We start from the raw sequence: 15,898 nt of genomic DNA, 5'->3' as shown, positions 1-15,898 counted from the left end.
TAAAAACATGAGCGAGCTTGACAATAGCCATTTACCATAAAGTGCTAGTGCAATAAATGATTCAGCATACAACTCCAAAGCTATTTAAAGTAGTTCTAAAGAATCTATGCATTAAGGTGAAAAACCTTCTGTGCTGCAAAAATCCTACCCCAGCCCCTCTTATGCTTACCTGAGCCTGATCTAATCAAGTGATGTGCATGAGAGCAGTGGCTCTCGCTGCTGTCTCCTTCCTCCCTGAGCAGGTTTATAGGCTCCCACTGCTGTCAATCAATTGCTGTGCCGAGCGAGTTTGGGCGGGGCCATTCACCTGCTCTGTGTCAATAGACGCAGACAGGGCAGCTCGGGAGCGAGCACGCACATGTGCCCCAATGGAGCACCCCCTTAATGACCGGCTATTTTTTGCGATATGGCACTGCGTTGCTTTAACTGATAATTGCACGGTGGTGCAACGCTGAACACAAACAAAATGTATGTCCTTTTTTCCCACAAAGAGCTTTCTTTTGGTGGTATTTGATCACCTCTGGGGTTTTTATTTTTTGCGCTATAAACAAAATAACACCGACAATTTTGAAAAAAAAAACAATATTTTTTACTTTTTGCGATAATAAATATCCCCAAAAAAAAAGTTTAGGTCAATATGTAATCCTCTACATATTTTTGGTAAAAAAAAATGCAATAAGTGCATATTGTTTTGTTTGTGCAAAAGTTATAGCATCTACAAAATAGGGAATATAGTTGACATTTTTATTATAATTTTTTTTACTAGTAATGGCGGTGATCAGCGATTTTTAGCAAGACTGCGACATTGCGACGGACAGATCGGACACTTTTCACACTTTTTTGGCACCAGTGACATTTATTCAGTGATCAGAGCTAAGAATAGTCACTGATTACTGTAAAAAATTACACTGGCAGGGAAGGGGTTAACACTAGGGGTGACCAAGGGGTTAAGTGTTCCCTAGGGAGGTGTTTCTAACTGTGGGGGGATGGGACTTACTGGAGGAGGAGAGAGATCGCTGTTCCTGATTACTAGGAACAGCTGATCACTCTCTCCTCACCTGTCAGAATGGGGATGTTTGCTTACATTGACAGAGCCCCGTTTCGGCTCTCTGTGACATTGTGGCCGCTGACCACGTTCATCGGCGTTGTGCGCCTCCTATTGCTCTTAAAGCGGCCAATGTACACCTACAGCGATTTGCGCAGCCGTGCCAACCTGCCGCAGTATTAGACATGTGCACACTGAAATATTTTGTTTCGGAATTTCGTTTTCGTACGAAAAATGTATTAATTTATTTACTCCCGAAATTTGTTTTTATTTTGTTTCGTTATGAAATGCATTCATCCAAAAAAATCTGAATTAATTAAGGTTGAATCTGTCAATTGAAGGCTTATGGTGTCTGTCAAATGTTCTAAGAAGAAGGAGCAGCTGAACTGTACGATGCTGCAATCGTACATTTCCAGTCGAATGTTCCGCCTACAAGCTATAAAAGAATTCTAATGTTGTATGACACTAGTAAATAATTATATTTATAAATTATTATTACTAGTCAACGAACATTCAAATTCTTCTATAGCCTATGGGCTGAGCATTTGACCAAAAATGTACAATTGCGGTGTCGTACAGTTTAGCTGCTCCGTCGAATCTTCTTAGAACATTTGACAGACACCATAAGCCTTCAATTGACAGATTCAACGTTTGTATTTTTTTCTCTGCTTCGTTGAATCTTCATCATTCATGTCGAATGGTCTACCCCAACACTGTCTCTATAATGTCAAATCTTTTCTCTCTATGTAGAATAATCTTGGACTAATAGAGTTAAGGTTAGGCACATTCGACCGTCATGTCGAATCTCCTATCTATATCGAACTGTTGTAGCAACGAAAACGAAAATAAAGCATTTTTTATGTTGGATCTTTAGGATTTCAGATTCTGCGTGTTAGTTTTCATTTGTTAAAATGAAAATACCCAAAATTCGGACGAAAATGCATTCGGACGAAAACGAATGCACATGTCTACGCAGTATAATGACGACAAGTGTTTAAGTAAAAAGGTCACTTTAAGAGTAAAATTTTATATGTAATTGTGGTATTATATACTGCATTACTAAGCAAATATTGTATTTATAAACCAGGTGTGTATAAATGGGATCTGGACACGGGGGCCATAAGTGAAAACAAGCTTAGAAGAGGGCCACAAAGATTGCAAAAAACCCTAGGGTCTACAAATACACCACACTGATGGCCACACTTGGCCTAGTTCTGGGAAGCCTATTGTTGAAGCAAACTTTACCAATATAGTACATTCCCAAAGCGCACTGCTTAGAAGAACCAGCAATTTCTATAAAACATTATGATCATTTTACAAAGCTCAGGATCAGCGCATGCACATTGCATTCAGCCCGGGGCTCCTTGTGTGTCCTCCTGCCTCATTAATGAACAAATGTTCAGCCTAGCAGGAAGGAACAGACCATATTAATTAGCATATAACCATTTGAATGTATTTGATAAATACAAGCATTAAGCAAGATGTTATCTGTAATATGTAACATCATTATTACCATTCAGTCTCATTCTTTTTGCTCTTGATGCTATAAGAATGATAATGCAAGTACTAATAATTGAGATTCAGCAATGATATTTGGCTTAAATGTACCCATTGATAAAATCCTTTGATGATCTGATTCGGCATGTCACAGCTGGTTGGGAGGCAGGATCATTACAGGGTATAATAGGTTTATAAATTGAAGTGTATTTGCGACTCAAATTATGTTTATTTATGATGTTCTCCTGACTCTCCACTGGATCTTTTCCACATTTGTTTTATAGTGTCGTTCAAACAATGTTCTATTTAAGACTGCCAAGCCAAGTGAACTGGCAAATTGGAACATTGTTTGAGCTGAACAGGTTCCAGGTTTCTAAATTTACTGGAGTCACGCAGTAAGGGTAAGGCTTCCAATGTTATAAAACTCAGCACCAGGACTCCCCTATGACAAATCTTTTGTTTAGACCCCATGAAAAGCTTAGCTCACTCCTGCATTGATCCCAACTGCTGTCATGGGTTCCGGCAGCTGCAAAACATTTTAATCTAGCGGGCCATGAAAAAAACTTTTTCGACAAATAAACAGTTGAATGAACAAGTCACCCAAAAGAGAAATGTGAGTTTGCAATATCCCGCATTCATGTAATACACTGCTTATAGTTATAAAAAGTACCAAAGTCTGTAAGATTTAGGTCTTTCCTCCTGTCACAATTTAGAATACTTTCGTAGGCAAGTAATCAAGCAGTGAAAAATCTGAAAAATGTACTTTATTTAAAGGTACCCGCTACTTAAAACTGAAGATAAAACCTTGAAATGCATCCCGGTAGCACAGCCTGCATGCTCATTCCTTTATTGTTTCATCAAATTGTTGCTGCAGTACACACCTCTGCCAACCCCGCCCCCATGTGAACATGCCATTCGGCGAGTGTCTCTCTATTGGACCAGTTATGTTCAGCAGGCGGCGGGTTCTTTTTCTTTCATTTTTTTTGTTCATGTAGCTCAGAATTTGTCATAATTGGCTCTAGATTTACATTGGGGATTTTTTTTTAACCGCTTCAGCCCTGGAGGATTTGGCTGACGAATGACCGGGCCATTGTTTGCGATACGGCACTGCATCACTTTAACTGTCAATTTACGCGGTCGTGCATTGTTGTACCTAACCAAAATTGAAGTTCTTTTTTTTTCCCACAAATAAAGCTTTCTTTTGGTGGTATTTGATCACCTCTGCGGTTTGAATTTTTTGCGCAATAAACAAAAAAAAAGCTACAATTTTGAAAAAAAAAACAATTGGGGGTTATTTACGAAAGACAAATCCACTTTGCACTACAAGTGCAAACTACAAGTGCAAAGTGCTCTTGAAATTGCACTGAAAGTGCACTTGGAAGTGCAGTCACTGTAAATCTGAGGGGTAGATCTGAAATGAGGGGAAGCTCTGCTGATTTTATTATCCAATTATATGCACGCTAAAATGCTGTTTTTTATTTTTCTTGGATGTCCCCCTCGGATCTACAGAGACTCCACTTCCAAGTGCACTTTGCACTGGTAGTGCAAAGTGGATTTGCCTTTCGTAACTAACAACCAATGGGCCAGATCCACATATATCTGAGCCGGGCGCAGCGTATCTAAGATACGCTACGCCGCTGTAACGTACTTTTGTTTGGTTTGAATCCACAACGAATCCGCGCCGTAAGTTACGGCGGCGTAGTGTATCTGTTGCGGCGTAAGGGCGCGGAATTCAAATGGAAGTGATGGGGGCGTGTTTTACATTAATACGTCGTGACCCAACGTAAACAACGTTTTTTTTTAACTGCGCATGCGCCGTCCCTGGGGGTATCCCAGTGCTCATACTCGAAATTAAACCGGAACCAGCCAATGCTCACGACGGTGATGTCATTCTACGCAAATGCCTATTCGCGAACGACTTACACAAACGACGCAAAAAATTCAAAATTGTACGCGAGAAGGACAGCCATACTTAACATTGAGTATGCCTCAGAACAGCAGCTTTAACTATACGGCGGAAAAAGGCAAACGCAAACGACGGAAAAAATGCGCCGGGCCGACGTACGTTCGTGGATTGCCGTAAATCGCTAATTTGCATACTCGACGCGGATTTCGATGGAAACGCCACCTAGCGGCCGCCGAAAAATTGCATCTAAGATCCGAAGGCGTACGAAGACATACGCCTGTCGGATCAAGCCGAGATGACATCGTATCTTGTTTTTGAGGATTCAAAACAAAGATATGACGCAGGAATTTTCAAATTACGCCGGTGCATCAATAGATACGCCGGCGTAATTTCTTTGTGGATCTGCCCCATAATCTTTTACTTTTTGCTATAGTAAATATCCCAATTCTTTAAAAAAAAAATTGTTTCCTCAGTTTAGGCCGATATGCATTCTGCTACATATTTTTGGTAAAAAATTGCAATAAGCGTATATTGATTGGTTTACGCAAAAGTTATAGCGTCTACAAACTATGAGAAAGATTTATGGCATTTAAATGGCGTTTTTTCATTTATTTTTTTATTTTTTTACTAGTAATGGCGGTGATCTGCGATTTTTTGCAGTATTGTGACATTGTAGCGGACAGGTCGGACACTTTTGACACATTTTTGGGACCATTGACATTTATAGAGTAACATGTAAATGTTACTGGCAGGGAAGGGGTTAACACTAGGGGGTGATCAAGGGGGTAAAATGTGTACCCTTTTGTGTGTTCTAACTGTGAGGGGCATGGGACTAACTCAGAGATTTGACATATTGTGTTTTCTACTTTGTAGAAAGACACGATCTGTCTTGTCTCCTCAGACAGCACAGAGATTTGTGTGTTTACACACACAAACCCCCATGCTCCCGCTCGTGCACGCGATCACACGTGGCCGATGGCGATCGCGCCCACTCGCTCATCCTTGTCTTTATGGACCTTGCTTTGTGCACTGGTCCAAATCATTTGGTGGTGGGGGATTATGGAGTGGGGTTTGTTTTTCATGGGTTGGACTTGGCCCCTTAGTTCCAGTAAAGGGAACTCTTAAGGAGTCAGCATACCAAGACATTTTGGACAATTTAATGCTCCCAACTTTGTGAGAACAGTTTGGGGATGGCCCCTTCATGTTCCAACATGACTGCGCACCAGTGTACAAACCAAGGTCCATAAAGACATGGATGAGCGAGTTTGGAGTGGAGGAACTTGACTGGTTTGCTCAGATTCCTGACCTCAACTCGATAGAACACCTTTGGGATTAATTAGAGCAGAGACTGCGAGCCAGGCCTTCTCCTCCAACATCGTTGCCTGACCTCACAAATGCGCTTCTGGAAGAATAGTTAAACATTCCCATAGACACACTCCTAAACCTTGTGGACAGCCTTCCCAGAAGAGTTGAAGCTGTTATAGCTGCAAAGGGTGGGCCAACTCAATACTGAGCCCTACGGACTAAGACTGGGATGCCATTAAAGTTCATGTGCATGTAAAGGCATGTGTCCCAATACTTTTGACAATATAGTGTATATTAGGATTCTATCAGGAACACCTATGACCACTGAGAGCAGATGAACATTCTGGATGAATGGCTAAATAGGTCAGACATTTCATCAATGCTTGGCATTAATCCCAAACCTATCTTTTGGATTAAGCAAAGATACATTCCAAGATCTCTAAACTATTCCAAATTAAAAGAGAGACGCTTTTTTTGGTCAATACTAACCTTTATAAACATTCCATACATTAGCTTCTATATGTTTTTTTTACTTATATATTATACTAGAACAATAAAGTTCTATATTATAGTGCATCGGGATGTACAAATTAAGAATAAAAGGAATAAACAAACGAATATTTATAAAAACTGATTCCATAAGTTCTAACAAGTTTATTAGCAGCCAGTAAATGCTAAGAATTGGCTCCCTGGATCGGAGGATTAGTGAGGAGTGACAGTCGGCAGTAGAATATTGTCCTTTGTCCTTTAGAAAGATGGCACCTCCTTGCACCAACTTGCATAATGGTAATGCACATAGGGGGTTAATTATGAAAGGCAAATCCACTTTGCACTACAAGTGCAAAGTGCACTTGAAATTGCACTGAAAGTGCACTTGGAAGTGCAGTCGCTGTAAATCTGAGGGGAAGATCTGAAATGAGGGGAAGCTCTGCTGATTTTATTATCCAATCATGTGCAAGCTAAAATGCTGTTTTTTATTTTCCTTGCATGTCCCCCTCGAGTCTACAGCGACTGCACTTCCAAGTGCACTTTCAGTGCAATTTCAAGTGCACTTTGCACTTGTAGTGCAAAGTGGATTTGCCTTTTGTAAATATTCCCCACGGTTTGACATGTCTTATCAATACACAATATTGTGAATGGGCTTGCAATACAGTGGGGGTTATTTACAAAAGGCAAATCCACTTTGCACTACAAGTGCAAACTATTTGCACTTGAAATTGCACTGAAAGTGCATTTGAAAGTGCAGTTTCTGTAAATCTGAGGGGTAGATCTGAAATGAGGGGAAGCTCTGCTGATTTTATCATCCAATCATGTGCAAGCTAAAAAGCTGCTTTTTATTTTCCTTGCATGTCCCCCTTTGGATCTACAGTGACTGCACTTCCAGGTGCACTTTCAGTGCAATTTCAAGTGCACTTTGCAATTGTAGTTTGCACTTATAGTGCAAAGTGGATTTGCCTTTCGTAAATAACCCCCACTGTGCTTTGCAAAGCATATTGTAAGCAAAAAAACTCCTGACAACATGTGTTTTGGTGTGTTTCCATTGATTTCAATTGAACGACGTTGGGTTTAGAGCAAAACTCAAATTATGAAATCCTTTCTTTTTCCAGTGTTGACATTGATACCAAATGTGAACTATGCAACTGAATGTTGCTTAATCAGTGAAAAAACGTTTGCTCCATTTGGTCCCGAGAGACCCATTATGGCTGTCAGTCAGTCCTATGTGGCCATCCGGCTTCTTGAAAAGAACAAAGTGAACCTCGGCTGTCAATCACAGTCTTAGCTTTTCTGGTAATAGTTACATGATGGTCACGTGTCACTGATTTTTGCAGGATAGTAGGCATAATTTAGCAGCCAAGAGGATTAGTTAGAGATGCAGATGAGGGTTTAGCTTCTAAATTTTGAACAAAATGTGAAATTTGCAAATCAATGAGGGTGGTTTATAAAAATATGTCCAGTCCTTGCAAAAACATCGATGAGTATTCTATAAATCCCAAGCATGGCATACAGGCAAGATCACAAGAAATACTTTGACATGCGTTCACCTTTAGTGTTTACTTAGCAGGGGAAAATGATCATTTGTGTATCATTAAAGGAGTGCTTGTTTTCGGGAATGAAGAGTGCATTTGAAACAGGTTATAAAGCAGATTATAAGGGTACATTTAGGATTACATTCTTAGGGAATGAAAAGGATTACTTTATGACAGACTAATTGAGTTTTGTGGCTTTAGCACAGTTGCAATTTTTCGTTTACAGAAAGAGAAAGCAGCTACATTGAAACGGGAAACCTGGACCAACGGTCACATCACAAGCTTAACAAAGAAAAGGAATAAAAGATAATGAAGCTGCATACTCAGTAAACTAAAGGTTAAATATAACTTAAAGTCCTCCCAAGTTCCCTAGGACCTACCCATTTACTTACTCCATTTTTACAATAGAGTATATTGATATTAGCATTTCCTTGCTATTAGCGCTTAGGCGGCGTACAGACGACCGGACAGTCCGCTGAAAACGGTCCGCCGGACTGTTTTCAGCGGACATGTCCGCTCGGAGATTTCTGTATGATGGTTGTACACACCATCATACAGAAATCCGGCCGGACACGATACGCGGTGACGTGCCGCGCCGTCGCCGCGACGATGACGCGGCGACGTGCGCGGCCCTGGAAGGTAAATGCTTCCACGCATGCGTCGAATCACTTTGACGCATGCGAGGGCTTGGGGCCGAGCGGACATGTCCGGTGAGTCTGTACAGACGACCGACGATGTCCGACGGACAGGCTTCCAGCAGACATGTTTCTTAGCATGCTAAGAAACATTTGTCCGCTGAAAACTGTCCGATCCGCCGGAAAATTGTCCGGTCGGCCGTACACACGACCGAACATGTCTGCTGAAACTGGTCTTCTGAGTGAGTGAGTGAATAACTTGTAAAGCACTAAAAATGGAAACTAAATCGCTTCAAGGCGCTTGCATCCAGTGACGTCCTGATCCTTCAGAAGAGGTGGGTCTTAAGTTTTTTCCTGAAGGCCCGATGGTTTTCCTCCCTGCAGATGTCCGTGGGTCTGTGGGTCCGTGGGTATTCTGCAGCAGCACTAGTTATTTCCTCCACATTCGTGCCCCTTGTTTTTCTAGCATCCTCGTCATGAAATAAATAATAGACCCTTACTATAAATCGCCAGTGTTCTAGTTGACATTTTCTATTACCCCGCTATACTTTTTGAGTATACTGTAGTTGATACAATCTTATTTTCCCATTCTGGGATTTTTGGATCGATAGGAACTCCATTTACCTTTTTCCCACAGTACTATTCTGCTTCTCGGTTTGAGCTGTATTCAGAATAATATGCAAAAAAGGTTCTTGATCTATCAGATCCTATTTCTACTTTATTTTCTAGATATGATGAGAATTATCCAATTTAAGTTCCTTAGCGATAGAAAAATTGTTTGTCTTCTTGATTCTCTGCCTGGGTCAATCTTTTGAGCTGAACCCCAATGCATTTCATGAGTATGTGCTATACTGTACCCTCTTTTCCAAAGGTAATAGAATATTTCTATTGTCCCTGCCTGTTTTTGTTGGACAGTGTTGGTAATTTTCATAGTGTCCATGCTATATTCATGGAGGACCTTCCTGATCCCTGCATCTGTGTTTTTCCTATTTTACAGTCAAGGTTCTATTCATGAGTGCAACTTAATTTCTTACTGATTTTCTTTTCTGGAAAGGCATCTAACACAGCAACTCTATTATCTGTCTACAGTACATATTTCCTATAGGTGGGAATGTGGTTGATTTATGTTGTACTAAAGGAAAATAAGCTTTTCACTTTACAATGGAAGCTGCACTTGGCTAAGGTATTTCCCCAGAGCTTATTGAATGAGGCAAAGCTCTGCTGACTTCCATCTTTCAATCATTTGCAAGCAAAGATGCTGTTTTTTTTCCCTTGCTTTGGGTATTCTTTCCAAAGTAAAATTTTACCGCATTTACTAAGCTCTGGGGAGAGTTCCTTTTCAAAGTGCTGCCTCACTTGCGAAGAGAGCAGCCTATTTGCCTTTAGTAAATCAACCCTAGTCCATCGGTCCTTATGAGTTCGATTTATCAGAAGACAGCTCCTCTTTCTTCTCTATATCATACAGATTTTTCAAACTTAATTAAGAAGGTTGTATTGTGACTATCTGTTGGTTTGGGTTGGAAGACCTCCTTCTGATCCTTCTCATTCTACAATAAGGTCCATATACAACTATTGTGTTACAATTAACTCCCACTAAGGCCGGGTACTAACGAGCAAACATGTACGATGAAAGCGGTCCGTCGGACCGTTTTCACCGTACATGCCTGCCAGAGGGCTTCTGTACGATGGTTGTACTAACCATCGTACAGAAGTCCGCGCGTAAACACTACGCGAGGCGTGTCCGCGTCGTCGCCGCGACGATGACGCGGCGATGACGTGGCGATGTGGGCGGGCCTGCCATTTAAAGGCTTCCACGCATGCGTCGAAGTCATTCGACGCATGCGAGGGACGGCGGGCGCTCGGACATGTACGGTAGGTCTGTACTGACGACCGTACATGTCCGAGCGGGCAGGATTCCAGCGGACGGTTTTAAAACACGTCCAGGAATATTTGTCTGCTGGGAAAAGGCCCGGCGGGCAAATGTTTGCTGGAATTCGGCCCGCTCGCGCCTACACACGACCGAACATGTATGCTGAAACTGGCCCGCGGACCAGTTTCAGCATACATGTTTGGTCGTGTGTACGGGGCCTTAGCTATTTATTTTATTTAGGTGTGAGAATATTTTTACCCCTTGCTTGCAAGGCCTTGGTACTCCACTCTTCTTTGTTACACATTGAAAGTCTATTCCCTCTCTCCGTTCAGATTACTATTAAGAGGCCTGTTTTATGAATCTCCCTTTCACCAAAGTCAAGGGTTATGGGAATTTATTCAACCCCCAACTGTTCATGAGTTGGTCTTTGGTCATGCCTTGTTTGTCCCACACTCCTTTCCCCGAGGTCAAGGGTTAGGTATCCTAGGTTTTGGTCTTTACTTCGGAAAACAGTCTTGTTTTTTTGTTGAACACTTGGTATATACACTTGGAACTGCTATTAGTCAAAATTTTCCTCTACCTGTTTTCTCCTTCCTTTTGGGCATCAATTGTTGGTTCTCTGCATTCTTGTTGCAGTCCATCATTTTCTAAGATAACAGTTTACCTTTGGTGGTGCTACCGTTTCTCCTCCAGAACACCAGATTATCCCTTTCCTTCTTAGTAACAATGACCATATTTACACCCAGTTTTTTATCATCTAGCCTTATATACATTATCCAGTATCAAAGGCAGCAGTATAACCCAATATCCAAAAATTGCTATATTCCTGTGCTCCCCACTTGACTTCAAGAAAAAGATTTTACGGTAAATACAAAAACTCCTAATATTTCTATCAACCTATATCGCATAAAGCTGCAAAGACTCAGCACTCACAATACTGCTTTGTGCCTGGACAGTACAGATAATTATTCCAATGACTCAGTACTTTTCTGCCAGTGCCATAGTAACAGTCACAGCAGAAGAAGACACATCTACTACATAGCAGTATAAACTCTGACCCTTATTCATGAATGCTTGTCATTTCTTTCTTAGCAAACTCAACTAATAGATGCATCATTATCATGTGTTAATTAGCTAGAAGAGGCTTTTTATGCTCACAACTGAGTTATACTGTGTGTGGTTTCTTGTGACAGTAAATAATAATGAAATAATTAAAAGATGTGTTGGGTTTCCAGTTCACATCTTGCACAGAGTTTATCTATACCGGTTTTCTATCTGCCTTTTACTAAATGTCCAGTGCCAGCCCAAACATGTTTCTACGATGGTTACATGACTTAAAGTGAGAAGTCTCTCCAACAGCAACTTCTTATGTAAAAAGAATGCTAAAAAATGACTTGAAGAACATCAGAGCTATTGCTGTGAACTTTGATGGTGAATTGCACCGTAGTGCCTGCATCTACAATGTTAATTGTTTTTTTTTTATGAATTTGGATAGAGTATGGCTAGATGTTTATTGTTGACTGCTTTACCATCTAAAAAAATACTACTTACATGTTGTCTATTTGATAGACCAGTAAGTGCGCAATCTGCTGCCCCCCCCTTTTTCATTGGGGGCATATACAGCAATAGAAAAAACTTTTGTAGTGCCTCAAGAACAGATATATTCCACAGAGGTGAAATTTCCTCTATGAGGATACATAAAAACCTGACACAAAAATGTCCTCAAGCCATAAAACATACTCAAATCTTAAATTTGCAAGCATAGTCAGATGAAGAACAACTTCAAACAAGCTCAAAAGCTCTGATGAAGAAGCTACCAAACATTAAGACTTTCCTAGAACAGTAGATCAAGCCATAAAAAAACAGAAACGAATGCCGGACGAGATGGCTACCAAACAGCAAGGCTTTCCTCGATGGGCACCCAACAGTAGCTCAAGCCATAAAAATATAGAAATGAGTGCCAGAAAAAAAATCTGATAAAAGTCCAAGATAATTTTAATTGCTGATAAAAAGTGCAAAATCTGATGCAACACTGCATAGAAACCAATCAGCTTCCAGGTCTTATTTAAACAAGCTTAAGTTAGAAGCTATTTGGCTACCATACACAGCTGTGCCAGCTTCTCAGTGCCCCAGTATTAGTAAATCTTCGCCCATGTCCCCAGTTCAGCAATACTGCCTGATTTAAACCATGCCCCAGGATGTGAATGGACAATGAAGTAACAGCAGGGAACTCATGTAATCATCTCTCTCCTATTATTGTAAGACTGTGTAGTGCAATAGAAATTGATTGGTTTACACGGTTGCCACTCCCTGTGCCATTCTGACTGTTTCTGTACAGGAAATTGCAGAAAACTGCCAAGTTAGTTTCATATACTTATGCCAGCTCCATGTAAATATATATTTAATGTTTCTTGTGGAAAAAAATATATATATTTAATAACTTCTAAAAAAATGTATTCCTATTGAACTTAAAATAATATTATGTTGTTTTTTTACTCCATACAGAAGTAAATCCAAAATCCACAATGGATGTTCTGCCAACAACGTGTGGCAAAGTATAATGCTGCTATTTCAGTGGAGCATTGAGAAATATTTATTTTCTGCTATACTGTATGTATATTGTATGAAATGCACCACCTCCGCATTGGTCAATAATTAAGAAATGTAGAATTCTAGTGTTGATCATTAGAGTGGAACTAAGCTCTCACAATCAACATTAACTTTTTTTAATCCTTATATTGCTAACATTAGAAAACATAGGAAGGTATTATATTTACTTGTTTTAAACCTTTTACATTTCTTCAGTTGCTTCCTGGTTTCTGCCAAAATATGTCATACATTCCAGGAGTCTTTCATCTGGAGGAGGGAAAGAGGGGCTTTGTCAGATGAGCACACCTTCCCGCATGCATGTCTAAGCTAATGCCAGATGGATTCCAGAAAGTACATAAATTGTCTTCCCTTGTTCAAGATGGCCACGGCTATAAATGTTAGGGGGGTGTTCTTCAAATCAATTTATAAACAAAATAATGCATAATCGCTCGTCTACAAGTCGTTCAAAATACGGCCGCTCGATTAGTGACCGGCAAAAAAACATGGGAATCAATCTCACCTTCACTAAGATCCCTTCATTGGCTGCCAGTAAAAGACAAAATCACTTTCAAGGCACTCTGTCTAATGCATAAGTGCATTCATGGAAACGCCCCCCAATATCTATGCGAAAAAATAAAAGCTCAAAACCCCAATCGTATTCTGCGATCCACCAATAAAAACCTTATCCAGATACCCAAAGCCAGATACAAGTCCAAAGGAGATCGAAGGTTTGCAGTCCAGGGACCTCGACTGTGGAACGCTCTACCAACCACCACTCGTTTGGAGCTGGACCACTTGGCCTTCAGGAGAAGGATTAAAACTCACCTCTTCTGAGGTCAAAGGATTTCACTTGCGGAATGGATACAGCGCCCAGAGACGATTCAGTTTGCATGTGTTGCGCTATATAAGTTTTTCACTCACTCACTCACTCATAGGCCCCGTACACACGTCCGAGAAACTCGACGAGCAAAACACATCGTTTTGCTCGTCGAGTTCCTTGTGAAGCCGCCGAGGATCTCGGCGAGCCAAGTTTCCCCGTTGACTAACGAGGAAATAGAGAACATGTTCTCTATTTGGCCCGACGAGATCCTCGTTGGTTTCCTCGGCCGAAAGTGTACACACAGCCGGGTTTCTCGGCAGAATACGGCTCAGATCGAGTTTCTGGCTAAATCCTGCCGAGAAACTCGGTCGTGTGTACGGGGCCATAGAGAAATTAATGGATGGGTGAATTTTTTTTGCTTTGAATATTAAAAGTGAATTAAATAGCATTTTCAGTTTGTGGTGCTCAGATACAGTTAACTTCTGCTTTACAATAGTCATCAAAAAGATGAGTCTTTATACCCAAGGCTGTAAAAACCTATGTATAATTTAAAAAAAAAAGGAAAAAAAATCTTTGTATCAAGGTCTTTAATGCAACATGAAAAAAAAAGTAACAAAAGCATTTATAGATTTATAAGCCTTTACCAAAAATCAAACTGAATGATTGTGTTAGGCTCTGTGTATTAATGTTTGTTTAGTTTGTTTTGTCTTCAAAGCTTGTATTGAATGGTGCATGAGTGTGGAGTGTTTCACTGGGTGCTTGGTGAAAGATAGTTTTTATTTCTCAGTTTTCTGTTGACCCTTTGGTATTGATGATGTCAAGAGGTATTCAAGCACGTTGTGGCTTCAGATGCATTTCGCGTCTAGTGTTTGCATCATGCTGCTGATGTATGTGAAACAAAATGTAAAGATTTTTGCTTATATTTCTTTCAGAATCATCATAGAGTGAAGGTACTTGTTACTTCATGGTTTCTATGACATTGCCTCTTGAACTTTTCGAACTACGGTCACCTGCTTCTTCTAGCCTATGCTCCCTCACTCACATCTTCAATCTCTCGCTCTCTACTTGCACCTTCTGCTCCCATCTAAAACATGCCTTGATCACCCCCACACCTAAAAAGCCCTCACTGGTCCCCACCTGCCTGAACAACTTAAGACCCATCTCCTTGCTCCTGTTTGCATCAAATATTTTGGAACGCTTAGTCTTTAACCGTCTGAGCTCTAACCTCACTTTTTTTCATTTTTTTTTTCTTAAAATGTTATTACAAATTTTATTACATTGTATTTTAAACAGGTAGTACAAACAAAAGTTCATATTAAAATTAAACACGCATGAAAGGAGCACACAATGTTTACTATTGGCCGGAGTGGTATTGCCCTAATATTTTTTTAAACTTTATAATCTTTATTGTTTTTTCCCAGTACAAAACATCAGTTAAAAATACATCCATTTGTTATACATGCAACATAATTATATAACTTTTGTCATCTCCATTTTACTCATTCCCTTCCCATCCCTACGCCCCCCTCCATCATACTTATGCTCTAACCTCACTGACAACAACCTTCTTAACCCAGGACGGATGGACGGCCGCACACCAAAGAACTCTTGAGTTGTCTTTATTGAAGGAACATGAGCAAACACCGCAAATACACAGCAGAAATAAAAACAGCCGACGCGTTTCACACTTAGTTAGTGCTTATTCATGGCCAGATAATGGGGTTCTGAAGTTCACACGAACATTTGGTGTGTTCGCAAGTTCTGGTGCGAACCGAACAGGGGGGTGTTCGGCTCATCCCTACCCTAGATACGTCACTGACTTTGTGACAGTATGAAAGGCGAGGTGATTGATGGACGCTTTGTTTCACCTTGTATGCATTAATTTGCAGAGTTTTACCAGCCACCTTGGCAGGGTTATTTATTTATTTATTACTATTTGTTTGTGAAGCGCACATATACCACCAGTCGGTGGTGCCAAAGCGCTTTATGACAGATTGCCCGGATGTTCTGGCGAGGGTAGCATAAATGAGCCTGGCTGCTTGATTCTGCACCAACTGCAGTTTCTTAAACCATTTGATGGGAATGCCTAGTAGGAAATTGTGCCTTAATGGTAACAAAACAGAAGTCATGACACCAAAACCGAAAGATAAAGTGACGGTCCTGGGGACTATCATGGACGAAAAACTAAGTATGATTCCCCAGGT

At 40.6% G+C, this 15,898-nt stretch overlaps 1 protein-coding gene across 1 annotated transcript in view; it reads right to left on the bottom strand.

Moving 5' to 3' along the window:
• XIRP2 (xin actin binding repeat containing 2) overlaps positions 1-11,019 on the bottom strand; it is a 144,693-nt gene extending 133,674 nt beyond the window's left edge. Inside the window, exon 1 of the mRNA XM_040358503.1 lies at positions 10,950-11,019. Coding sequence (XP_040214437.1) covers positions 10,950-11,019 — 70 coding nt within the window. The remainder of the gene's footprint in view (positions 1-10,949) is intronic.
• Between the last annotated feature and the right edge of the window lie 4,879 nt (positions 11,020-15,898).

The sequence above is a fragment of the Rana temporaria genome, chromosome 6, assembly GCF_905171775.1.
Source record: "Rana temporaria chromosome 6, aRanTem1.1, whole genome shotgun sequence".
Classification (NCBI taxonomy): Eukaryota; Metazoa; Chordata; class Amphibia; order Anura; family Ranidae; genus Rana; species Rana temporaria.
Note: the sequence above shows the minus strand (reverse complement) of the source record. Positions and strands in the feature narration are given on the sequence as shown.